Raw genomic sequence first — 26323 nt, forward strand, 5'->3', positions numbered from 1 at the left:
AGTTGAATGACTTTGTGCTTCTAAGCCTGTTGATCGTTTCTCTGTTTGCAGGGGCTCAGTCCATCAGAGCTTTCCTGACTTCACCTTTGTCAGCGGAGAAATCATTGGAAAATTTTTCAAATTAAAAGGAGAAATAGATCCAAATGAAGCTATCGATATATGCAATCACGCTTCCTTAGCCTTCCTGCAGAAGCATTTGAGTAAGTATCTGCCCACAGCAAAGTATTAAAGTTAATAATATTTAATTCCTATGAAGCTTTGTATATAAAAACTCAGTTTAGAACAAGATCAGAGGGGAAAATCCAAGTCAGACTTTTTCTAGAGGTTTGTTAGTTACTTCTATAATCTAAGCAGCCCAGAGGAAAATCATTGGAGTTTTGTTCTGATACTTAAAATCCTGGAATGTAATTTTTCCCCTCTCTTACTTTGCCAAGTTGATTTAACTTTTCAATGTCCCTTTACAAAGCACTGATCACTTAACTCATTTTTCCTCCTATTTTATAGGTCTTAAGAAAGATTTTGATAAGTGGGATTCTGTTGTGGATGGCAAGGGACCCAACGTTATTCCTGGCACCAATATTGACTTATCTCCATCTGAACCCGAGTAAGGAATTCAAAGGAATCCAGGAGACACCACGGACATTCGGACACTGATGTTGGCCAGACACGTGATGGCTTTGACCACCTACACAGCTTTTGGGGTGTGGAACAAAGAGGATAAGGCATTAGGTTACATTATCACAAAAATGTAGAGAGGTTTTAGTTCACATGAGTTATGGGATGCTCTGAAATACTGTTAACAGGATAACTTCTGCATTATAGGCAGCTGGGGGGAAAAAATATCACTTGATGATATTTACTCTGTTATTGACAAAGAATCAAGTTTGCAGAGAGATTAAGCTCCAAGGAATTGACCTAGAGTTCTGCTTACCAAGCTGTAACTCAGTTTGCATCCAGTGAGCCTCTCTTTACAATGCAAGAAAAAAAAAAAAGTCTTAAATTTGTTATTAAACTACTTAGTATTTCAGCTGTGCTCTAACAACAGTTGAGAGTTGGAGCAGGTTTTTGCTCCTTTAGTCAAAGGTGCCAGTGGAAAACAGTTTTCAAGACTGTCTCGTTAAAACAGAAGTCACAGGAAGAGCTGCAGGAAATAAGTTATAACAGCAGAGAAGGTGTTGGTTCAGACACAGAACTTCTCATATGAGCTTAATCTACTTACATGTAAGATCTGTGTTTATTGCCGTGCTCAGAGAACATTTCCTTTCCAAAAGCTGCTGAAATGGTCACTCGTAGCAGCTGTAATTCCCCTTAGGCGCTCAAGCAGTGTCTCTCTTGTTGATCTATATTGCCACTATCACCTCATCACACTGGCTAGTGAAGTTACTGAAGAAATGTGCCACTTTGGCCCCTCCCTTTAAAGAGAAGTCTAAGCATTGATGTGTTGTGGCTGTAGCCTCCCCAGACACTGCCCTGGCCCCAGCAGTAGCCGGGCTGGATCTGTCAGGAGAGAGTTGACTACAGAAGGCTCTGATTCACAGAGGACGACTCTTCAGAGCTGCCACACAGAAGGGTGACTTTAAGTGAGGGCCTTGCAGAAGGGGGGACTACGTGTAGCTGCATTTGTTTCAAAATCAGGCTACAGACAAAATAACTGAAGCAGGTGGAGCAAGCAATGCAGTTAACAGTGTAATGAAATATTTATATAATCTGTGATCTTAACAGGAGACTGCAACAACATTTACTATCCAGAATGTAATTAAATTCTCTCCAGCCTACCACCCTGTGTTGTCTCTGTTAAGGGAATAAACATGCAGCATTTCCTTTACACTTGAGATGTACCGTGATGGATCTTGCGAGAGATCTTTTGACTCCTATGTCATTACAGCAGCATGAAAAATCCACAGGTGCTGAAGAGGAGGAAAAAGCAATAGTGTATGGGAGCATGGAACAGAAACCTCTTTTCAAGACACAAGGAGAATAAAAGGTGAGAATCTGCAGCTGTTGTAAGAAGTCTCTATACACACACAGCAGCAAAACCATTCTGCTAGGTCTTCATTTAGAGGAAATTGCTTCAATTAGTACAATTAACACCATGTCATGAATACAGGTTCTATTTTGCACATACCTGCATGGTGTTTCAAAGCATTTGGCGTGGTTCCCAGTGCTCTAGCGAACCGATGAGAGTCAAAACCATTTACTGCAAGACATGCATAGATCTATCCCACTCCAGTACAATAATCTGTACGCATACAGCACTTGAGCTTATACATAGGGAAAGAACACAAGTCAGAAACAAAACACTCAGCATATACCAAAGCTTTATTCCAGCTTCTTCCATTGCTTTCTAACAGTATCAAGTGCAAGACCCAAACCAACTGTTTCCCTACAGAGAAAATGCTCCCCTCCAGCTCCCCCCCCCAAAACCTTTTAGGAGAAAAAGAAAGAGAAAACACTTAATTCAAGTTTTCCAGAAGCAAACATCAGAAAGCAGCCTCGTATAACACAGCAGAGAACAAGTTTGTTAAAGAACTACCCACCAACAGCTACAGACAAGGGGGCGCGCACACATTCAGTAACAAATCCCAGTCGAGGCAAACTCTTATTTAAGAAAGCACAGCTACCAGAAGCCGAGCTGACCCCAGCAGTCTGCCAGCAAGCACTGCTCCTTGACGGAAAAAGTACAGTTGCAACAGGCATTTGTTCAGTTAGGTAGAAGAAAACATTCACGGGAATGTTGGTGTGCAAAGGCACTTGTTCAGCTTCATGGGGTGAATGGGTCCCTTGGGTTCAGGAACATTACAGGACACAAGGATCTTCAGCTGAATCTGGACTGCAGCCCGTTTGCTTTTCTGCAGGGAATAAAAACAAATTAGATTGCCTTTCCAGCCAGCAGCCCCCAAATAAAGCAAAGCAGCACTCGGATTTGGAGCTCAAACTTCATGGAAGTTGGGAATACCACAGACTGTAATTGACGCCATTTTGTGAAAAAGCTGTATTAAATTTGTGGCTTATTTCCAGTAATTATACAAAATGATCGCAAACAGCATCGATTTGCACTTCCTATCCAGAGCTAACAAGCACACGGCAGGGGAGTCAGAACTAGATAGTCTCTAAGGTCCCTTCCAACCCAAACCATTCCATGATTCCACGTGCAGCCAGGTCAGTTCTGTGCCACATGGCTGCGTGACCTTGCCTCGCACGTTCTGTGCTGTTGCCAAGAAGGTGCATGCTTGGGTGCACAATAACCAGCAAGAAGGGGGAGAAAAAAAAGCTAAAATGAAGTGGTAAAAGCTATAAAATATTATCAAAACCAGAAATAAAGATCAAGAATAATCCTGCATTTGAGTGATGCAATGGAGGGAGGATTTGTAGATTCACCGGTTCAACATTTTAATCAAGTTTTTAACTACTTCTTAGCCCAACAGGTTAAGCTCTCTGTTGCAGACTTCATTATGTTACCCATGAGGCAGTCAGGTTTCAGTACAGTTGTACCAATTCGATCACTGAATCCCCAGATGCTGCCTCTATTTCGGCTCAGTTCAGTCTCTGTCAGGCAACCAGTAGTCAAACACGGGAACAGCTTGCCCAGAGAGGTGCTGGAGTCTCCATCCTTGGGTAGATTCCAGACTTGAAAGGCAGGCCCTAAGCAACCTGATCTACTTAACTCTGTTTCGAGCACCTCCAGAGGTCCCTTTCAAGCAGAATTACTCTATGTAATGTTTTCTATAATCATGAAATCATAATCAGAAAGAAGCTGTACCATTTTCTTCAGTACACAAATAGGTGTTTGCCAGTAACACTTCACAATTTAATTAACATGCACTGTTCAAGCTATCCTTACAACAACCGAGATGGTATTATGAGTTTAGATTAATAAACCAAAATTTAAAGGATCAGGACATTCAAATCTCAAACTAGAATGCTTAGAGTCTGCCTAGCAGTCGCTTACTGTGCATCAGAAATGTGAGCAAGAGTAGGGTGCTGGTAGCTGAAACTCAAAACCCTACCAAAATCTGTAATTTAGGTGTATTACCCCAGCTTGTCCAAGAGGCTCGATCCACTGGGTTGAATATATAAATACCAAATTGATTTTAATCAAGATAGTAGCAGCTTTCATTGCACACACTCATCATTAAACTGACAGTACATAAGCTAACGCTATCAAGACAATTACAGTAACAACATTAGTAAACACAAGCTCAAAAAACCCCCTGTATTTTCTAAAATAAAGTATTTTCTAGAAAATTAGAAAGCATTCAGACACTGAGTACACAAACTCTTTGGGAGATTTAAGGCTTTATTACCTTGAAGTAAGGACTTCTCTGTTAAGGACTGCACGTCTTCAGTTGTAGTGGTTATTGCCTAAAGAAGAGGAGATTCTGTTAGGAAGGTGGCACCATTGCCAAGATAGTTTTCCACAATACCAGGCTAACTTTTTCCATCAGCACTGCGGGACTCTTATTTATCATTGTTTTCCACCCTTATAACTCACTACAGAAATCTTACATCTACTTTTTTGCTTTGATGTAAATACTGCATATGAAGAATGAACTGGAAATTAATTCCGTTATCACTGTCAGTACCATGACTGCTGACCAGAGTCTTGGGTTGCATACACAAGTTCTTCATTAGCTGGTTCTTCCATGAAAAACACTGGTGAAAACATTACTATCATCTCCCAATTACTTTGTTATAGAAGTATTTTTCATGGCTTACCAGCTAGCTACATGCTCTACTAGCACGACCCTTCAAAAGCCACACGTCAGCTTTGTTCTACGGTTCCGGGTTATTAGTTGTCTTCCAGCAACGTTTCCTCCTTCCAGCTGTTTGCATTAATCTGTTTCGAGACTGAATTCAGAGTCCTCAGGCCAAATGGCTGACAGCATATATAAATCTATATATGAGTTTATATAAATTGTGCCTGTTATGTAATAGATTCCTACAAATTTCTGTAGCCTCCACAGAGGTCCATTAGAGAAGGACAACACAATGTCTTAAAGAAAAAACACTGTGATTCTAGCAGTTGGCATGAATGCACAGATTTAGAGTAATGCTACCTGGCCTTTCTGCTCTTTTGGTGACACAGGAAGAATCCCCACTAGCTCAGATCGCCCTTCCTAAAAATCAGCAGTGTCTTCCCCAGCCCTCTGCAACACCACCTACCTCAGCCGACCGAGGGGACTGGCAAGCCCAGTCAGGAATACCGTTCCAGACATTCTCAGGATCCACAATCTCCTCTCTGCCACTGGAGAGGTTCAAGACCTGTACAGACAGAGCCAAATGATATCCAACACATCAGCAGATACTGAGAACACACTTGGCAAATAAGACTTAGTAGTATGAAAACATGATTGAGGAGTCCTTGCCTTTGAGAAGGCTTTCAGTCTGGATCTTGTGAGGAATTAAGTTAACCTTCAATAAATTTGAATATTGCTACTGAATCTGCTCAAAGCTCTCCAGGGCTGGAGGTGTTCAGGGCCAGGCTGGATGGGGCTTGGGCAGCCTCGTCCAGTGGGAGGTGTCCCTGCCAACGGCACGGGGTGGGACTGGATGGGCTTTAAGGTCCCTTCCAACCCAACCCATTCTATGATTCTACGGTCTCATGGCTTAAACAGCAGCAGAACAAGACAGCCATTAGATTATAGTCTACTGTTAAACTCCACCAACCACCAATTCAACATTTCACTGAAGTAGGAATACTTGTGTATTCATTATTAATTACAGTATAACTTAAGTTTCTCCCCAAGTTTCTACAGTTCTACCACCAGTTCCTCAAAACATTAGTAAAATAATGCCAAGCTTCACAAGCATTTCCTGGTAATGCAACTCCATAGCAGAAGATTACCTTTCAAGCCAGACAGAACCACACACATATGAGGATGTATCTCAAACTGGAGCCAGTTGCTTCAGTTTTCTCAGTCAATGCAAGGGAATAAGACTTTAAGATGTGAAGGGAATATCAAGAGTTGACAGAGCATCCACTTGGTTCGAGATGCTGCTTTTTCTAAGTAGTCTGCAAGTCCAGAAGCAGCCTTTGCAATGCTAAGTCTTAAAGTCTATAACAGGACTTCTGTAAAACGAGCAAAGTTTGGAGGAAGACCAAAGAAGGAACAGATGTTAAGAACACAGAAAGAGAATGCAACCCATACTTACCCTGGTACCTTTATAAGATATCTCCAAAATGCGAGCCTCACACCATTTTAGAGAGGTCCACACCATGCATTTGGAACCGACAGCAAAGCCCTTCAGATTACAGGTATACTCACTGCCTTCTACAAAAATGACGTATCAGTGAAGGGACAAAATACACACAAAACCAACCCCTGAAACACCTCACCACCCTGCCCCCAAGCTCCCCTGTCCCCCTCCAAACTACTTCTACTTAATTGACATTCAAAAGTTAAAAACCTGTCACCATGACTAGTCTTGATAATGTATCTCATGCTCAGAAATACATTCCAATCAAAATCACTAAAGTAAGATTAGTTTGCTGTTAGACTGTCAAGTTACCCATGAGATATTATACTTGGTCTGATGCCCTTAACTCAAAGCATACTGACATTTAATGTTAATACAGTAACTTAATCAATAAAAATTGGGTTTCTACCAAAAAAAAAGCTATTCTCATGTTTGAATGTGCACAACATTTTGATTATTTAACTCCTTAAATTTAGATACTTACTTGCACTGCAGTCAGCCAAGATCTCATTTTGCTTTTTTTCTACTTCTTCATCCCCAGGCTTACAGTCTGAAGACCACACGCATGTATTTCCACATTCTTTAAATGAGCCAGTCAAGTCTTGTTTCATCCATTCATCCACGTAACAGTGCTCTTTCTCCTTCTGCCACTCTTGAAGCTTCTCAACTTGGCAGTCACATGATTTTAGGGTGCAAACAGGCCTCCGATTCATTAAGTTTTCTGTACAAAATGAAAACTGACTTTCACTATTTGTAGAACTTTGCAGTGCAGTGTGTTCCAACCCTAACAAGTCTTCTTCCCTACCTTCCTGAGATGGCTGCACCAGTTCCAGAAGGTGCTCAATTTCAGCACCCATCACTGACAGCATGTCATGGGTCTTCAGGTTCACTTGTTTCTCAGGTCCACCACCAGATGAGGTCAGCCTTAGGGAAGGAGGCTTTGCTTCCATCCAATCTTCTTCTATGGCTTCCACTTTATGAGCTCCAGACAAGTTCAATTCCAATTGCTCTGCCTTCTCTCCCAAAGAAAGCAGATCATCAGATGGAATCAGGTCTGTTGTGTTCTCTCCACTGATAACCGAAGGCACTGAGTTCTCTCTCTCATCACGCGATGGTAAGATATCAAGACATTTCAGAGCTGCCAACTCCCTCGTCTCCTTACTCACAACTGGCAGCTGAAACAGTTCCCGTTCCAATGTTTTCTCTCTTGCTTCACTGCCCGAAGCTGTCTGCATTTCAAGAGAAACTGTTTCCAGAGCTTCCTTTGCTTCTTCACCAGAGGACTGTGCTGAGAGTGCCTCGAGCTTCATCATGAGCGTTTTCAGATCATTATTATATGACGACTGTATTTGTAACTGATCCAGTGCTACTAACAGCCCCATTTCATCACCCGAAGACGACTGTCCTGGGAGCACTGGCAGTCTCGGCTGTTCTTGGTCATTTCCTAGGAAGAGACTGGCTGCTGAAGCACTGCCTGGCAGTTCTGCTTTCAGCTTAACACTCTCTCCAAACAGCACTTCACATAATTCCTGTTCTGCAGCTTTTCTTTCACTCCCCAAAACAGGAAGATTGCAGCGACTCCTTGGTTCTAGTGATACACTGTCATTGCTGCCTCCTTCCAACAGAGATGTCTCTCCATCAAAGTTGCTTTGGTGCTCAGCTGTTTCACATCTATCACCAGTCTTCCCAGACAAATACTCAGCAGCTCCCACTGACACACTCGCCTCTACAGTATTTAAACACTCAGCTGTTTCACCCAGGAAGGGTTCAGAACAAAGTAAAGCGCTTTCACTTTCTCCTGGAGCTAATCCACAAGCACCAGTAGTTTCTGTTTTGAGACAAAGACCCATATCGTTGTTTGAACATCTGTTTTCCTTTAAGGGGTTCTCAAGGTCTGAGAAAGCATTGTCACCAGTTCCTCTATTCGCCTTCCAAAAAGGCTTCATCTCTTCATTAATGCTCTTGCCAGAAGCTTCCAGCTTGACAACACACAGAGGGACATCACAAGCTTTATCTTCCCAAGTTTCTACTACTGCAGCTTCTAATAAGAGGTCTTTGGTCATATCATAAAACTTATCTTTTGCTTCACTAAGCCATGAGCCCTCTGAGGATTCAAAACCTGACAGACAGCAAGGAAATGCTTGATTAGGTACTTGGAGCAAATCACATGGAATTTGCCTGACCATCTCCAAGCTAACAGCTTCCTCACTTCCATAATCCACATGTCTAACAAATACATTGCCACCTTCTATGCTGCAGACTTTAGCTCTGTAGAACCTTCCATCTTGACTGTATTTTGCTAGACAAATATCACCGCTTTTAATACAAGATTTGCAGTCGTTCAAAGACTTTAGTCCAAGGTTTTCGGCTTCCTCTATTTTTTCCTCTATGTATTTCATGTCTTCTGCTTCAGCACTGAAACTCCAAAAATATTCTGGACCATTTACCACTGAGACATAAATTTTTACAGCCTGACCTGCCTCTGGAAACTTCCAGATAAATGATTTACAAGCACTTACACTGGAAATTTCATTTTGTGCCTGAGGAGGCAAAGGCTTACTTGCAGTTAACATGTCACTGCTCTCTGTTGAACATGATCTTTCCCCACTTGCAAGATTTTCATCAGCTAAATCTACTGTTATTATACCTTGATGGTCACGGAGAACAACTTCCCATTTATCCTCAACCTTCTCTACAAATTCACACATCAGCAGAGCTTCGCTTGTTCTCTTGGTGAAGTAAAGCACCGTTTTCTCTGCCCAGTCTGCACTGGGTTTACCTTTAAGGCCACTTAGGAAGCAGTGAATGCTTATTGCTGGAATAGATGACAAGTCTTCAGGGAGTCTGTGCGCTTGATCAACATTAATTACTGAAGTATTTCCATAATCAATATACTGTACACTTATCAAATTGTCAGAAGTCTTCTCTCTTACTACAGCTCGGTACCACAGGCTGTCTTCTGAATAAAGAGCACTGATTATGTCTCCTGCTTGGAGAAGCTGACCACAAGCATTCTTTGTTGGGGTCCTGTTGTTTAAGCTTTCCAAAATGCTGTTAAGCTGTTCCTCATCACTTTGTAGTTGAACATAAAAATCTAACGGATCCTTTATACAAGACACATACACCAACGCTTTCAGAGCTGGCACTACCTTCTGTTGCAGTGGATCAGGTACATTAAGTGTTACACACTGGCCTTCAGCATCAGATTTAATATCTGACTGTGTATCCATCTGGACAGAGAGCAAAGACGACTCCTTCACTTTATTTAGCGACAAAGCATCCTTCTTAACGCTAAAGATTTCATGAGATTCTAGTAACCCAGCTGCTGCATCTCCCTTTGTAGCAGGCTGGAAAAGGTTTACATCATTATCTTTGCAGTGTCTTTCCCTACTTTTCCCTCCTCCCTGGGCTTCAGAGCTGTATTTTGTCTTTTCAAGAAAGGAAAAGCCCTCCTTTAAAGGGGACTCCACAGTCTCATTCCTCTCATTCCAACCTGTATTTCTAGAGCACAAAGTTTGATTTTCTACATGTGCACACAGTCCCGAACTGTTTATTAAGCTGAACTTCTCCTTCAGTTTTGCATTAATTTGAGTATTGTCATCAAACAACTCAACCAACAGTTTACCGTCAGATTCCTTTGCTACTACAATCAGTTTTAATTGCCTTTCTAGGACAGTTTGCTTAAACCACATTGCAGCTTCATTGGAAACATCAGATATATCAGATAAGGAACACTTTATAGCCTGCATTGGCAAAAGCAAGATATCAGAAGCATCACTGGGTAAAGGCAGCAGATGATCGTTCTCTATTGTCTCTGTGTTCCCAAAATCCACAAAGAAGACTTCTATCCTCGGTGTTGTTTTCATAGTTACAGCCCTGTACCAGTGATTATCAGAATACTTTGCTAGACACAAGCTCCCAGGCTTTTGCAAGGTTTCTAAGCTGGTAATTGTTTCACTTAGGCAACTGATGTTGTTGGTAAGCTGTGCCAAAACATCTGCACATCTTTGAAGCTGGCAGTAAAACCTCCACGGACCATCAACATGAGTAATAAAAACCTCTTCCTCACTCCCAATTTTGATACCGTGCATAGAATAATAGTAAGAATGAAGCTGAATCGAGGATACCAGAGGTTTTTGAGGAGATAAAGGTCTGGCCACTCCTCTCTTGATCAAAAATTGGCAAGCACTCTGAAAAGGTGTCATTAAATCTACAATGTTAAACAGTTCCTTATTGTTAACTGAAGCCAAGGCAAACACTGTACATTTCAGTTCCAAGTGAGATTTTGAAGTATCAATAAACTCTTGGAAAGCCTGGATCGCTTCTTCATCCCAAGCAAGTGGATCCTGACCATTTGGCTGGATTAAGTTGTAAAGGCTGCACCTGAAAGCCTGAGCCTCTAACCTAAGAAACCGCTCATCAGTCGAGCGAAGGTTTGTTAGAGACACCAGGTCTCTGTTGCCATAGTCAACATATAGAACTTCTACTTTTTCTGCAGAAGGAACTTCACTGAGAATTAAAGCCCTGTACCATTTTTCGTCCTCTGAGTACTGGGCTAAACATGCAGAACTTGGCCAAGTACACGGATGGGAAGAGTTTATACAATACTCCTGAATTTCTGCCATTAATACCTCGAGGTCACAGCAGCTTTTACTTAACTGACACCAAAAATGACTAGGATTTTCAACATATGACACATCTACATTAACTGTACTTCCCACCTCTAATTGGCCTCTGTAAGAGGATGTTGGCTTCATTTCCACATCCCCAGAGATGGGCAGGTTTTCTTTGCTCTCATACTTCTGAGCAGGAAGAGATTTGCTATTTTTAGAACTGTGAATGGCTTCAAAGGCACTGTCTCCGACTGTCACAGCCACACAAGGATTAAGCACTCTATCAAATCTCTTCAGATCAGATTTGTCTCCAGACCTCTTCTCCGTATTTATTTGGGTTTCCTTCCCAGCACGTGCTGGGGAAGAGGTGTGGTGCTCAGCCTCAGCAAGTGATTTCTGGAGAGCCTCGGGTATTTCACACCTCTGGTACTCAGCATGCCCTCTCTGGGCCAGGAGTTTACTTACACTTATCTCTCCTAACTGGGACTGGTCAAAAATTTCAACCATGTATTTGTCACCCTGCATGCTCAAAAAATGCACCTTTAGTTCCTTGTTCAGTACAATTTCTCTGAATGCAGACAAAGAGGTTTCACTCCAGCTCCCTCCCAGAGGAGACACGCCTGCCAAGCCACACTTGAGAGCTAAAGAGGGCAGCTCCCTGAACCGAGGGAGCAGCTTCTTCAGCACACACTGATCTACAGTTTCCGTATTGCCTTTGTCCATCAGGTGTATTTCTACGCTGCCATTCAGTACCCTATTGATCACCGCTCGATAACAGGCACCCTCTTTCCCACTGGCACAACAAACTGATCCAGGCTGCAGCTGCCACCCAGCACCATGCAGATTCACGGCATGAGAATAAAAATTCCACATGCTTTGCCTCAGCTGCCTGAAGAGCCGGCGATGCTCAGGGAGCTGCAGCCAGAACTCAGATGGGTTTTGGATGTGGGAGACACACACATCGTGAAACACACCCAAGTTGGGACGCAGACCGACTACAGGAGCAGAGGGCAAATCCCTGTGTGTTAAAGCAACAGAAGGTGCTCCTGGTTGCAATTCTTGTTCTTTGGCTGTAAATTCTGCACCTTTCGGCTGGTCCGGAGCCTCCGTTTGGCGGACCTGCCATAGGCTGCTTGCCAGGCAGCAGGCCTGCACCCCAAAAAGCTGATTCAAGTTGATACCACATTCCCCATACAGGCACACATAGTAGAGGTTCTCAAAGGAGTTAAAGGCTTTGATGCAAGCACTCACTGTTTTGCCCAGCACCAATGCTTTCAGATCAGCAATCTGCAACGGTGACCAGCCACGACTCCCATCAGAGACACCCTGAAGGGCACACAGATAGGTCACTACAGGCATGCGAAAACACTCAATGGGCAAATGGCGAAGGTTAGCTCTGGGCACAACCTCCTTCCTGCCATAGTCCACAAAGATTACCAGAGCCGCTTGCTGGTCCCGCTCCCCAGCAAGAAGTTCCAGGAGGAGGGCACGGTACCACTTGCCATCTCTGCCGCAGGCAGCATAGGGTGAGCCCACTTGGGGTAATAAATCCTGCTCCCACAGGTCAGACACGTGGCGCATGGTATCAGAAAGGCAATCGATCTCCTGGGACAGGCTCTGCAACTGGCAGTAGATGCGGTGTGGGTCATAGACATGGGTCACAAGGACAGGCTCTCTCACACCCAACTGAAGCCTCGGGTAGAAGTAATCCAAGGCAGGGAACACAGGCTGATAGGAGAGTAACGCGGGGAGAAACTGTGGCACAGAAGTTACAAGGGAACACGCAGGAGGCTGCGCCCTGAGCTGGTTCCTCAAGTGGCCAGAAGCTTGGCACTGCCTCAGCACCTCACCGAACCAACAGGCAGTGACCTGCTTGGCCAGGCCCAGGTGATTCAACTGGGCCACGAGCTGGGGCAGCTCAAGCACTATGACCTGGGGCATCAGAACGCTCCGCACCACGCCACGCACCTCCTTGCCGTGCAGGTGGCTGAGGAACTCCATCGTCTCCACCGTCCAGGCAGAAACCAGCGCGTCCCCGCAAGCTGCCAGCCGGGTGCACCGGGAGGGGAGGGCGTCAGCCACGATGCAGCCCAGCGCCTCCGGGGGCACCTGGAAGAGCTCCCTGCGCCCCCAGGCCAAGTAATGGGCGGAGGTGACCACGGTGCAGCCCTCATCCAGGAGGAAGACGCGGTAGCGCTGCCCGCAGCGACTCAGCACGCAGCAGCGGTACCACAGCCCCAGCAGCTCCACCAGCACCAGGTCCCCCGCGCTCAGCTCGGCCCCGGGGCGGCCCGAGGCCGGCGACGCCAGGCGGGGCCCGGCCGCCGCCTGGATCTCGCGCTGCAGGCGCACGTGCTCAGCGCCGCGCTCGCCCAGCAGCCCCCAGAGCCGCAGGACCGGCACCTCGGGCCGCAGGTCGACGGCGCAGACCCGCAGGGACACGGCGCTCCCGGGCCCCGGCATCCCCGCGGCCCCCGCCGAGCGCCCCGGGCTCCCGCCTCGCCCGCCACGGACCATAAGGCCGCGCGCCGAACACGTGACCCCCGCGCGGCCGCCCGTCACGTGCCTGCCCCGCCGGGCGAGTCCATTTCGACCATTTCGGGGGGGAGAGGAACGGGAGCGGAGGAGGGAGGAAAAGAGCGGGGTGGGGGAAAAGGTGACACGCAGCCCCCGTGCTGCTATGCGAGGCTTCTCGGAGGCGCTGCGACGAGGAAGGGCGTCCTCAAGGAAGGGTGGAGCCGCGAGGGCCGGCACGGACACCGCCGGGGCTCCCCTCGGCCAGGATGGAGCGCTCCGCGCCGGCCGCGGGAGAAGCGGCCTCGAGGCGCGCGGAGCCGCCATTGGCCAGAGGAGCGCGAGGGGCGGGGCGGGGGCGGGGCTGAGAGCCCCTGGCAGAGTCTCCCGGAGCCCCGTACAGAGCCTCAGGGCCCCTTCCAGGGCCCCTTCCAGAGCCCCTTCCAGCCCGGCCTCGACGCCTCCGGGGACGGGGCAGCCACTGCTCCGTGTGCGACCTGGGCTAGACCTTCCCCGCCCTCCGTGTGAAGGATTCCTTCCCAATGTCTCATCTAAATCGCCCCCTCTTCCAATCACGGCCGTTCTTTCTCTCGCAGGAGCTGCAAGGGTGATGCTCAAAGGGCTGGAGCACCTGCCATACGAGGCCAGGCTGAGGGAGGTGGGGATGTTCAGCCTGGAGAAGAGAAGGCTCCACGGAGACCTTACAGGAGCTTCCAGTACCTGAAGGGGCTACAAGAAAGCTGGGGAGGGGCTTTTAACAAAGGGGCTTGTAGTGATAGGAGGAGGGGCAATGGGTATAAACTGGAGAGGGGCCGATTTAGATTAGACATAAAGAGGAGTTTCTTCACTGTGAGAGTGATGAGGCACTGGTTGCCCAGGGAAGCTGTGGCTGCCCCATCCCTGGAGGGGTTCAGGGCCAGGTGGGATGGGGCTGGGAGCCCCTGATCCAGTGGGAGGTGTCCCTGCCCAGGGTAGGGGAGTTGGAACTAGATGGTCTTTAATATCCCTTCCAACCCAAACTATTCTATGGTCATCTTTCAGTCTTTCTCCCTTGTTTCTTTCTGCAGATTTGTTATTCAATACACATGCTTTCCAAGGGACCCTGGATCAAAAATCCTGTTCCAGTTGCTGCGCCAGAATAAAGATCAGTCAGATCTCTTAATTGAGATTCTTTATCCGCTTCTGCCCCGTGCAGTGTCAGCGCACACTACAGAGTCAGGAGCAACCCCAGAGCTGTCACGGAATCACAGAATCACAGCATGGTTTGGTTTGGAAGGAACCTCAAAGCCCATCCAGTCCCGCCCCTGCCATGGGCAGGGACACCTCCCGCTGGATCAGGGGCTCCAAGCCCCATCCAACCTGGCCCTCTTTGGGCTAATTCTTGGCTTCTGAAACGGAATCTTTTAAGTCTAAATATGGCCAAATGCTTCACAGGGTAGAAACTTCTGCTTGAAAGATGTGGAATTACAACACACCAAGAAAAAATGCAGAAAGTGGCAAGTTTTTGTATTCAAATTATTTATTTAGGTTTTAATACAAAACTCTAAGAATCAGCACTGTTATGAATTTCTTTAGTGTAGCACACTCAAAAATATAAACAGCTTTATTAGCAGTATAAAGAGTTCACTGCAAGACTTTTAAAAATACTGGGTTTAACTCAATAGATCAGGCAGTTCTGCATATCCATAGAGTATCTGAGTAACAGGATTGCAGGCAGGATGGCTCAGGATGTAACTAAAGAAACAGCTTTGCTGATCTATAATCGCTAGTGATGGCGTGCGAAGAGGAAAGAACTCAGATTAGTTTCTCAGGCGGGCAATTAGAAAAAGAAATGTATTTCTTTATAAATGCATCTGACCTCCTAATAATAGTGAGATTTCTTTTTTCCAGGCTGGGATTGCACAGCAAAATGCGTACGGCCACAACAGACATACAAATGCAAGCCAAGGAGATGCCTAAACTGTATTTAATGAGACCTTGGCTCATTGAAGATACTGATTACAAAGACTAGGCTAGAAGAAATCCTGAGTATTTACTCAGCTAGGTCTTGTACACTCATTACATTACTAGATATTGCTAAGTCAAAGACAGCTTTGCTCTGTTTACATTACAATTGCTTTTATACTGCATTTTTGCCTCTTGATAAGCCTAGTGACAAACAGCAACAATCCCCTTTCCTATGAAATATGGACAGCTTTAGGTTAAAAAAAATTAAATCACTCCTATTCAAACAGTTTGTGGTTTTGAAGAGAACATTGTATTTCCATCTAGAATTAAAATGGGCAGAGTACATACTTCCATGGAAAAGTGGTGCTTTTAATGACCTCCTCTGCCACGTCAGCACTGGGACTCCTAAAGGACAAGTAGTTCAACACAGTCCTGTGGGCAGCATATGCATTATGAGTCCTTCAGAAGAACAGAACACAGTAGGTTGGAAAAGACAGTTAAGATTATTGATTCCAACCACAAACCTAACACTGCCAACTCTACCACTAAACCATGTCTCTAAGTGCCACACCTACACATCTTCTAAATACCTCCAAGGATGTTGACTCAGCAGCTTCCCTGGGCAGCCAGTTCCAGTGCTTGATAGCCCTTTTGGTGCAGCAATTTTCAAATTAACCAATTTGAACCTCTGCTGGCACAACTTGAGGCCATTCCCCCTCATCCTATCCGTTGTCACTTGGTTGAAGAGACCACCATCTACCTCACTACAACCTCTATTCCAGCAGTTGTAGACAGGAATGAGGTCTCCCTTCAGCCTCCTCTTTTCCAGGCTAAACCCCAGGTTCCTCAGCTGCTCCTCATAACCCTTGTTCTTCAGCCCCTTCCCCAGCTCCGTTCCCTTCTCTGGACACACTCCAGCCCCTCAATGTCCTTCTTGTAGTGAAACTGAACACTGAGAAGTAAGAAGAAAACAAATCCTTCCACCTTTTGTGCAAAGCAAATTTGAAGTTGGGAAACTGCTTTAATCTTTGGCAGTTCCTAGCACTGCAGGCTTGGTTTGCCGAGATATCAAACCAACGAGAGGTAGTTCTTTATGTGCATGCAGATGTAACAATAACAAGAATTCCTAAATAATGTTATGGACCGCATAGCCACAGAAGTTGTTCATAGAATCATAGAATTACTTAGCTGGAAAAGACCTTTGAGATCATCAAGTCCAACTGTGCCTGACTACTACTAAATCATATCCCTGATCACCTCATCTACCTGTCCTTTAAACCCCTCCAGGGATGGGGACTCCACCACCTCCCTGGGCAGCCTCTGCCAGGGCCTGACAACCCTTTCTATGAAGACATTTTTCCTCATGTCCAATCTGAACACACCCTGGTGCAACTTGAGGCCATTCCCTCTCATCCTATTGCCTATAAATGCTGTGTTGTTCAGCCTGCTCTTGTCCTTAACAATAGGAACCACCTCTATCAAACAAGGGAACAGTATTATATTCTACTTGCTTGGCAGATTTCTCCTATCTCTGTTTACTGTTTCAGAAAGCTGATGCTGCTGCCAGCCTGAGTAGTATTGTGACAATTTTATCCTATGCATAACTTATTTCTTATAGCAGTCTGACAAGCAAGTAGTATCCCTACATCATGGCCACTCCTAAGCAGTAAGGACTGGGTTTGGAGCAGCAACCAATACAAGTGATCCTACTACCAGTCTCCTAAATGAATTATTTCTCTGTGGGGCGGTGATGCCATGTGCAATGAGAATTCAGCTTTCCGATTCTTCTTTCTTTTGTGAATAGTGAAGTGGCTTCACGATTTTAAAAAGAACTAACTCCACAGATCCTTCTGATTTGTTCATACGTAAGCCAGAATACCAGTGACCAAGGAGCCTGTGAAAGCAAGGGCTGAAGTTAGAGGCTTAAAACAGAAGGGACCCAATAAATAGATTCAACTGTCCATTAGATTCAACTGTCTTCTCTTAAAAATCTTATTATTAAGCTCAGCCGTGTATATTATGGTTTTCATACAAAAACTGTATGGTTGCATATGGTTAGGGCTACCCAAGACACCAAAATCTTTTTTTTTTTAGCTTGCCAACCCATACATGTTTGACCTGAAATATTTCATACTTGGGGGCTACTTCAGGCTGAATGCTTTTTAAAGTTTTTAAAGGATTTACTTGTTCTAACCTTAATTAGAAATTTGCACCGTTCTCATTGCACAGAACTTACCTCCTGCACCCATTTAGCTGAGATGCTCTGATTTGTTTTTGTTGGCAATAGACTGGTGTTTGGCAAAGGGCTGCCTTGTGCCTAGGAAACACCTTTTCCTGCTCCTCTGAAACAGCTGCTAAACATTCCCCAAATTACAAGCCTTTGGGAAGCTTAAGTTGACGTATCCTCCACGGAAGCTTTTAGTTTAGTAGTAAACCTGAAAGACCCCATCAATACTGAATGTGCTGCAGCTCAGGGACGCAGGGATGGAGCAAATGAGCAGAACCTTCCTGTAACTGCTTGTAGCGGAGGCTGTGGCCACTGTTGTGTTCAGGGAAATCATAGAATCATTAGGTTGGAAAAGACCTTTGAGGTCATCAACTCCAACAATGCCTCGGCACTGAGATCAGACTGACAGGCCTGTAGTTCCCTGGATCCTCTCTCCAGCCCTTCTTGTAAACACGTGTAACATCTGCCAGCCTCCAGCCCAATGGAACTTCCCCAGTCAGCCAGGGCTGCCGGCAAATGATGGAAAGAGGTTTGACAAGCACCTCCACCAGCTCCCTTAATACCCTTGAGTGGATCCGATCCAGCCCCATAGACTTATGAATGTCTAATGTGCCTAGCAGGTCTCTAACCATTTCCTTTTGGATTTAGGGAGCTTTGTTCTGCTTTTCCTCCCCATCTTCTGGCTCGTGAGATTTAGTACCCAGGGAACATCTCACCTTACTATTAAGGACTGAGGCAAAAATTAGAGGAGAGAGGCTTTTGCCTTCGATCATAGTGCTCAATCTGGTTATTTAAAGTGTCAAGACCATGAAGCCAGCTGGCAGAGCATGGGCATAGCCATACTGTTAAATTCTTATAGACTTAATGAAAGAAAAAAAAAAAAAAAGATGGTCACATCTAAATTTGGTATTGGGAATTGTCCCTTGCCCAAACTAACAGTCTAGACAGCCAAGCTGCAGTTCCCAGGCTCCAACTTGCTGCTTGGCTTAGTTGTACCAATGTAGCTTTAACAGCCCAGGAAAGAAGGAGAGAGCCACCAGCCTGAATACAAGGGGGACAAAAGGGAGATGTGGGATGGAGCAGGAATAAAGCAATTCTGGGATCAGGAGAGGAGAGTGAAAGCAAGATAGATGCAAAGGGAGTCCAGGTCTGGGAACAAGAAAGGAAGAAAGGAGAGTTTAGGAAGGGAAAAAGGAGGGAGCCTGAAACTGTAAAACAAAAGCAAGGAAAATAATTAGAAGTTAGGCAGGACAATATTTTCCTAATTAAAGAGATGCAAGATGTGGGGGAAGTGACACTGCATGTGGTTGGGTCATCCACGACATTCAGCTATGCTGACTACAATTAAATAAGTGGAGAGATGCAAACAGTTTTAGAGAAGTGCTGACACTGAACTCCTTTACGCTTTAATGCCACGTTGTTGAACTGTATTGTTAAGAAAGTTAAAAGGCACTTACCATTCGCATCCAGGTTGGTATAAAGCCTTTGTACAGAGACATAAACCCTTCCCCCTGTACAGTTTGAATCAAGCAGTCCATAGAAGACTTATACAGCAGACCCCTGGCAGTGTGCAAGGAGAACAAACACCGTGAGGATTACAAATACACAATTTAACACCAGCCACCCCTGAAAAAGAATCTGGATCAGATACATTTATACAAGCCTTTTTTAGCTCACTGAAGTCTCCTAAGACCTGAAATCCACTGAGTAATTGGGTTTGTTTAGGTGGCCATCAGAACAACCCCCCCGGACATGTGAACCTAAACCAATGAAATGATCATTAGAAAGGTGAAGAGCAAACTAGAGACTTAGCACTTTACTCCCAGTGAAATCAGTAAGACTCTATTTGAATTTTCTACTGAAAAGTCCGTCTCTGAAGTGTCTGTACCTTCCCTGCTTATCTCTCGGCTGGTTCATTATTCGGGTTTTGACCACATCAGCAGGAGTTCCCAAAACAGCAGCCACCAGGCCAGAACAGCAACTGTCAACAGCAACAGACACTTCAGGAAGAAGCCAAGACTTACCATGAAAATTTAAGCATCACGATTCCAGTTCTAATAACATGTAATACAATATATTAAAACAGTTATCATAAAATCATGAATAATACCTCATAACTTAACAGAAACGTGATTTAGGAGAAGGCTCGCTAGCATTGCTCTCACTGAGATGTCCTCCCAACACCAGGTTCCCTCACCTCTTTGTGCAGTTCTAGGGCAGGGATAAAGGACCCGCAAGAGGCAATTTATTATATTGTTTATATAAAGCAGATTTCTTCATAATTTAAAGGAGTAAAAGAGGTGGTTCTGCAGAGTTTATACCGTTCATTTATACAGTTTGCTAAAATTTAAACTAGGTTAGATAAAATAGTAGCAATTGTAGAAAAATGGAGATTCCTGTGCTCTCACAGGTGTTTAAATGCATCAGTAAGGAACTCTTAGTGAGGGCAGCTTTGTAGCAATGATTCCATCCTTTGTCTTGTGTCTTTCATACAAAGATATCCTCTCAGGCAAAAAAAAAAAAGTTATAAAGTTTTAGTTATAAGGTGGTTATAAAGGTGCTTTTTGTCAGCAGCTCATGACCAAAGAATTGAAGCTTCTGCTGGCACAGGGAGGCAGATCAAGACAGTGAGGCTAGAAATGCTCCACAGAGGAAAAGGGGTTATTGGGGAATAAGGTACCTGGCAACGCTGTGAGTCAAGCTATTGTCCACAAGCGGCGTGTTCAGGAGCAAGAAGTGTTTCACAGAGTCATAAGTGGTCAGATCTGTAAAGAAGATAATGAGAAAAAACAACATTGTCCGAAGTAAATGGTGGCAGTGCTGTTCATCACTGAGTGAGGATGGAGGCTTAGCAAGATCCAAATTTCCAGTGCAGCCCCTCCCATTGGCACAGCTGGCACTCTGCCCCCATTTTCTGATGATGGTTGTGACACCTAAGTCCTGGCTTTAGACATGTGAGTACATGCTCCTTTCTACTACCTTCTTTTCTGATTTACCCCACAAGTGGTAAAATGGATCCTAAATGGAATTTGCTGCAAAAAAACTAATTAACCCAACCCAGAAACGTCACAATAAGGATGGCTCTACCTCTCCCACTGCTGTGCAAGTGTTATAAGAAATGTTAGACACAAAGAGTAGATGATGTCATGGAAGTGATATCATGTTCTTCTGAAAGCAGGCTTGAGATATGGCACCTGGGCATCTGAATGAAAGACTGATCTTACAGTTACCAGCAGATGTGGGTAACATTTCCAGAGTCCTGACCTTAAAACTGAAGAGCCCAACCTACTGACCAGGATGATGCTCCCAGCACAGCCCAAACATATCTAGTAGAGATATGTAAAAGAGTTTGCTTGTTCCTATTTGCATGTTTAGTGATAGGATGAGAGGAGACGGCCTCAAGTTGTGCCAGGGGACATTTAGATTGGGTATTAGGAAAATTACTCCACCAAAAAGGTTATCAAGCACTGGAAGCAGCTGCCCAGGGAAGTGGTGGAGTCTCCATCCCTGGAGGTGTTCAAATAACGTGTAGACTTGGCACTTTGGGACACGGTTTAGTAGGCACGGTGGTGGTGGGCTGAGGGTTGGACTGGATGGTCTTAGAGGTCTTTTCCAACCTTAATGATTCAATGATTTTGTGCTTGCATGCTGAGACTGCACATTAACATTGTGTATGGAGTAACTTACCTTGGCTAGCAGTCATTCTAAAGCCCTCTGCATCTAGATGGAATCTGGCTTCCTTTGTGTTCTGCTGCACTTACCCTGCTTGGGCACCAGGGAGCTGGGTTGTGGCTGGCGAGGTCCCTGCCCTGGTGGCTATGGGATCCTCTCAGCTCCCAGCTCACCATCCCTCAGGCTCAGGCACAAATTTTTAAGCAAGTTGACTGCCATAGGAACAAAACACTCACGGCAGAAATGACCTGCAGTGCACTTCAAACAGGTCGCCAGTGTAGATAACCAAGAGACAAAGACCAGGGAAGTAGATGACATCTCCTTTCTCAAAGCTTAGATGTAGCCTTAAGCGCTGCAGACCAAGTTATGAAACTTACCTCCCATGTTCACCAGGGCAGCTCGCTGGACATTGGGCACCCATCCAGCCCAAAGCCCCCGTATCCCTCCTTCGGACAGGATCTTCACAAACGCATGGTGCACTCCTCGAAACCTGAAATCAATACGCAACCAATAAGTAGAGAGCTCAGCTATGGAGAAACCTTTGCATATTCCAGCACTTTGCTGTGCCAGGTCCTCATGCAGGAAAGGCAAGCTGGCCCTGGCCCTCTGGATCCATTTTTATGATCCATTTTTGGATCCATCTTTGACTTTCATGCAGCAATATTTTGCCAAACATACTGATTTCCCTGCTGAGCAGCAGCCTGGTCACTAACGACAGTGAGGTTGCAGTACTAAGTGTACAAGACACCAAAGGATGCCAGCAGTTTGGGATGCAAAGCGCAATGTGTCCAGGCATCTGCAGGAGGGTCTTAAGCCCTGCTGTCTGCAGACAACCCTGCTCTTCCCTGTGCATCCTGCATGAGCCGTTTCCTCCATCCTTTCTTCCATCTTCTCTCCTTCAGAAAGCATCCTTCCCTCCTGCTGGCAGAGCACCAGCATGGACATGCTGCTCATGTAGGATAGGCAAGGGTTCATGGTCTCTGGGACTGATACATCAGAATAAGAAAGGCAAGTATAAAAGGAATAAGGAGGAAGTCTCAGATCCCCCACCCTTTCTACTGCCCAGAGCCACTGCAGGCCTCCCGGGCACTGCATTTCCCTCAAAAGGACTCTGAGCAGCTGGAGAGAGGCAGTGACAGAAAACAGAGAGAACCACACCCTTGGCCAAAGAATAGTCATGAACAGGAAAAGAACGTGAGCTTTGAGGGGAACCAACCGTAACGGCTTTCCTTCCAACTTCCTTTTTCCTTCCATCTGCATCTGCACCTTCACCAGATCAGTCGGGCTGGCAAAAAACTGTCCAATGGCACCAGCAGACATGCCTCCGATGACAGCTTTCCTGCCAAACAGGGAACAGAAAGGTGCTTCACAATACACTGAAAATCTTCGCAAATCACCGTGCCAGAGAGAAGGAATTCAGCAGCACAACTCAAGTGAAACAAGGCACAGGCTGAGAGAATTGGGGTTGTTCAGTCTGGAGAAGAGAAGGCTCCAAGGAGACTTCACAGCAGCTTCCAGTACCTGAGGGGCTACAAGAAAGCTGGGGAGGGGCTGTTGACAAAGGCCTGGAGTGACAGGACCAGGGGCAATGGGTATAAACTGGAGAGGGGCAGAGTTAGACTAGACATAAGGAGGAGTTTCTTCACAATAAGAGTGGTGAGGCCCTGGCCCAGGTTGCCCAGGGAAGCTGTGGCTGCCCCATCCCTGGAGGTATTTCAAAGGTAGGTAGATAGAGTGCTTAGGGATATGATTTAGCAGTGGACAGGTATGGTTGGCCTTGATGACCTCAAAGGTCTTTTCCAACCTAGGGATTCTGTGATTCTATGATTCTGTGGTTTCTTAGTCCTGTTCCCAGCTGAATGAAAAGATACTGCCCTGAAACTAAAATCAGAAAGTCTGTATCAGTGCTTAAACCCCTACTTTATGATTACCCTCCTTTGCGTAAACTCCTTTTGGTTGGTGAGCAATGAAGAAAAGACAGCTTGTAGGGCTGCAGGACTCCTGCAATAGGGACAAAACCCAAACAGTCAAAGTGTAAATATGCAACCTTACCAGAAAGGAAAGCTTTCATCCTCAGACCTGCCAAGCACAGAGTCACGGAGATGTTCATACGCAACCATCCGAACGCCAGAGTACACTGTGAAAAACAAAAGCAAGAGATGACTCTTGAGTCTGCCAGTTCTGGAAGTCACGCTGTGGTAGAAAGGTCAAGAGACTGGTTGTAAAACCCGCTGGAGCTCGCCTGGGTCAGCTGGTGACTGCTTTCACATTCACGATCAAAATGGAGAAAGCTTGAGGGCTGCCTGGTAGCAATGTTAGAGCCAGAACCTTTTAGCATCAGAGTATCTTCTGACTGAGCATACATCTGCCAGGAGGCAGCGTGGCTTTGCCCTCACGCTAAGGAGATGTGACCACATTGCTTCCCTCTCAACTGCTGCCAAGCTCAAAGCCTCCCACAAGTGCTTTTGAGGTTTCTTGCTGTTACCATATTTCCAAATAAGTCAGAGAAATCTGTTACCTACAGCCAAACCGCTAATGCATTTCTCCATCTCAGTGCTTGCAACCTTATCTTTTTTCTCCATCCCATCCCCACTTCCCTCAAATAAAATATATTTATTGTTCTAAGGACTATTTAAGTGCCTGCTTGCGCTGAAGACCTTCCAGCAAAGACCACAGGGAAATATTTTTTTTCCCCAGGAGCTAGAACAAGGCTTTGAGGGAAGGGGCGAGAGAGAGAAGAGAAAGGATTCAATCAGAATCCCATGTATTTTGAAGTGAGATTGCAGAGTAAGCTGATGGAATCCTCCTAGATATATTTAAAGTATAATGAGATATGGCAAGCTCGCTCCAAAGGGCTGTTGGTCACAGGAGGCAGGATCCAAACATGTCCCATCGTGAGCAGATAATCACCTATGTGGCGGTAGACGGCCGGCGTGGCTCCTTGCCAGAGCTTTAGCAAGCCCTCCTCTTGCACGATGCCAGCTGCGGTGCGCAACATGCCACGGTAAGGGACTGCCTGGCCGGCTGCAGCTCCATCGCGACGCACGGCAGCTTCACCTTGGACTTGCAGTCGAGTTTTTGTGAGATCCAGAGGAAACGTCACTGAAGAGAAAGAACGAGAAACAGGTGATTCATGGAGAACAGGACATTTACATCCAGATCTGTTAAAAGTAGCTCTGGGCACGAGTAACCAAAGTCCATTCCTGTCAAACACCAAGTCACTGAATCATAGAAAAGTTTGGGTTGGAAGAGACCTTAAAGATCATCTAATTCCAACCCCTCTGCCATAGGCAGGGACACCTCCCACTGGACCAGGCTGCTCCCAGCTCCATCCAACCTGGCCCTGAACACCTCCAGGGATGAGGCAGCCACAGCTTCCCTGGGCAACCTGGGCCAGGGCCTCCCCAACCTCAGCATGAAAAATTTCTTCTCAATGTCTAATCTAACTCTTCTCCCTTCCAATTTAAAGCTATTATTTGCCTGTAAAATCTTGTAGACATTCCATAGCACAGGGTGAGAAATACTCCAGGTAAGCTACTGATCTCTAAGCAGTGCTCTGCAGCCCCCAGGGTGCTGCTTTCCTGCATTTCAGCAACCAGTTTTCTATACTCCACTTTTACAGACATCTCCACCATAACTAGAAATATAAGATTTGATTTTCCTTTGATGACCTGCATTACCTATGAAAAGCAAATTCCTGAAGAAGTCAGCCCCTCACTACTAACTTGGGCACTAACTGCCTCCTTACTCTTCTTCCAGAAACCAAGCAAGCAGAAGCTCAAGCAAGTGTAAAGTTTAAATCATAGAATCATAAGGTTGGAAAAGACATTTGAGATCATAGAGTCCAATCATACCTGTCCACTACTAAACCAGCATCTCTGAGCATCTCATCTACCCATCTTTTAAACCCCTCCAGGGATGGGGACCCCACCACCCCCCTGGGCAGCCTCTGCCAGGACCTGAGATCCCTTTTGGTAAAGAACTATTTCCTCTTGTCCAACCTGAACCTTCCCTGGTGCAGCTTGAGGCCATCCCCTCTTGTCCTGTCCCTGTAACTTGGTTGAAGAGCCCAGCTCCCTCCTCTCTACAACCTCTTTTCAGGTAGTTGTAGAGAGCAATGAGGTCTCCCCTCAGCCTCCTCTTCTCCAGGCTAAACACCCCCAGGTCCCTCAGTCGCTCCTTGTAAGACTTGTTCTCCAAAATAGCCACAACTGCTCTGTTGTTCCTGAAGGCAAAGATTTCAATGCGAAAAACCCTTCCCTCCAGCCACAGTCCAGTGACATCAACACTTGGCAGGCTTAAATTATTGAAAAGTCACAGCGAGCGGAGCGGTATGAATAGATTTGCAGAAGCAGAAAAGCCAGAGCAAACACCAAGGAACGAGGTGCATAGGGACTGAAGTTCTCCCTGCCCCTCTTAAGTAAATTTTGTCCCCCATCCCTCTCAGAAAATCCCAGTGAGCTGTACCTAGTTCTGCCACAGCCGCTGCACAGGCTGACAGAGCGAATTTGCTGGCTCGGGGCCATCTCTCTGGAAGAGGTAAGCTCTTCTCTTCTTCTGCAGGTGACATCTAGCGTCTGACATGAATCGAGGGGAACCAGCACACGCAGACCCTAGCTCAGCTCTGGTCTGGGCCTTTTCAGAGACAAATTGCTGAAGATCATGTTTCTCCAGGATCTGCAGCAGCCCGAATGCCTCCTGCAAGGTCCTTGTGCAGTGACACAAGAGACTGGTGCTCAACAGGCTCCTGGGAAATGTAGTCTGGCACCAACCCTACCTCCTGCCAGGGAGCCTGCAGTGCACAATTTTGCCAGTTATCTACATTAAAATAACATACCATAAATGGCCCAGGGAGGTGGTTGAGTCACCTTCCCTGGAGGTGTTTAAGGCACGGGTGGACGAGGTGCTAAGGGACATGGTTTAGTGTTTGATAGGAATGGTTGGACTCGATGATCCGGTGGGTCTCTTCCAACCTGGTTATTCTATGATTCTATGATTCTAAATGAGACAAGAGATGACAAGAGCACGTGTGGAGTCTGTTTGCTTCATGGGGTGCTGTGACAGACACCAGCACCTCGGGAGCCTCACACTGTGCCCCCAGTTAAACGGCTGCACCTGAGATGGTTTAATGAAAGCTGAATTAGCAGCAGCA

The 26323-nt window shown here is 45.8% G+C and overlaps 3 protein-coding genes across 4 annotated transcripts in view; 1 reads left to right on the forward strand and 2 right to left on the reverse strand.

Annotated features, from left to right (window-relative positions):
• PLA2G7 (phospholipase A2 group VII) overlaps positions 1–1827 on the forward strand; it is a 19941-nt gene extending 18114 nt beyond the window's left edge. For both annotated transcript variants that reach the window (XM_069850804.1, XM_069850805.1), the window contains exons 10-11: positions 52–200; positions 505–1827. In XM_069850804.1, coding sequence (XP_069706905.1) covers positions 52–200; positions 505–608 — 253 coding nt within the window. In that variant the 3' untranslated portion in view covers positions 609–1827. The remainder of the gene's footprint in view (positions 1–51; positions 201–504) is intronic.
• A 544-nt stretch (positions 1828–2371) lies between these two features.
• Positions 2372–13652, reverse strand: TDRD6 (tudor domain containing 6). Its single transcript, XM_069850920.1, has 5 exons — positions 6683–13652; positions 6154–6272; positions 5164–5262; positions 4305–4362; positions 2372–2849 (listed from the first exon to the last, which is right to left on the reverse strand). The coding sequence occupies exons 1-5, from the start codon at positions 13650–13652 to the stop codon at positions 2797–2799; spliced, it is 7299 nt and encodes a 2432-aa protein (XP_069707021.1). The 3' UTR covers positions 2372–2796.
• A 1177-nt stretch (positions 13653–14829) lies between these two features.
• SLC25A27 (solute carrier family 25 member 27) lies at positions 14830–25767 on the reverse strand. Its single transcript, XM_069850824.1, has 9 exons — positions 25639–25767; positions 24082–24273; positions 23224–23308; positions 22388–22510; positions 21549–21661; positions 20180–20264; positions 19388–19480; positions 18957–19059; positions 14830–17166 (listed from the first exon to the last, which is right to left on the reverse strand). Exons 1-9 carry the CDS (start codon positions 25739–25741, stop codon positions 17095–17097), a joined length of 969 nt encoding a protein of 322 aa, XP_069706925.1. The 5' UTR covers positions 25742–25767; the 3' UTR covers positions 14830–17094.
• Positions 25768–26323: the final 556 nt, after the last annotated feature.

Source organism: Phaenicophaeus curvirostris, chromosome 2 (genome assembly GCF_032191515.1).
Source record: "Phaenicophaeus curvirostris isolate KB17595 chromosome 2, BPBGC_Pcur_1.0, whole genome shotgun sequence".
In the NCBI taxonomy this organism is placed as follows: domain Eukaryota; kingdom Metazoa; phylum Chordata; class Aves; order Cuculiformes; family Cuculidae; genus Phaenicophaeus; species Phaenicophaeus curvirostris.

What these genes read in the sequence shown, in the direction of transcription:
- SLC25A27 (XM_069850824.1), bottom strand. Translation starts at nt 25,741, where the DNA reads ATGTCACCTGCAGAAGAAGAGAAGAGCTTACCTCTTCCAGAGAGATGG. An exon ending in TTGGAAGGAAAGCCGTTACG is followed by an intron (nt 21,662 to 22,387) that starts GTTGGTTCCCCT and finishes TATTGATTTCAG; the next exon opens with GTTTCGAGGAGTGCACCATG. An exon ending in TACCAACCTGGATGCGAATG is followed by an intron (nt 17,167 to 18,956) that starts GTAAGTGCCTTT and finishes TTGCTTTCACAG; the next exon opens with GCTCCTTGGTCACTGGTATT.
- TDRD6 (XM_069850920.1), bottom strand. Translation starts at nt 13,652, where the DNA reads ATGGCGGCTCCGCGCGCCTCGAGGCCGCTTCTCCCGCGGCCGGCGCGG. An exon ending in CTTGGCTGACTGCAGTGCAA is followed by an intron (nt 6,273 to 6,682) that starts GTAAGTATCTAA and finishes TCATTTTTGTAG; the next exon opens with AAGGCAGTGAGTATACCTGT. An exon ending in TATCTTATAAAGGTACCAGG is followed by an intron (nt 5,263 to 6,153) that starts GTAAGTATGGGT and finishes CTGTCTGTACAG; the next exon opens with GTCTTGAACCTCTCCAGTGG.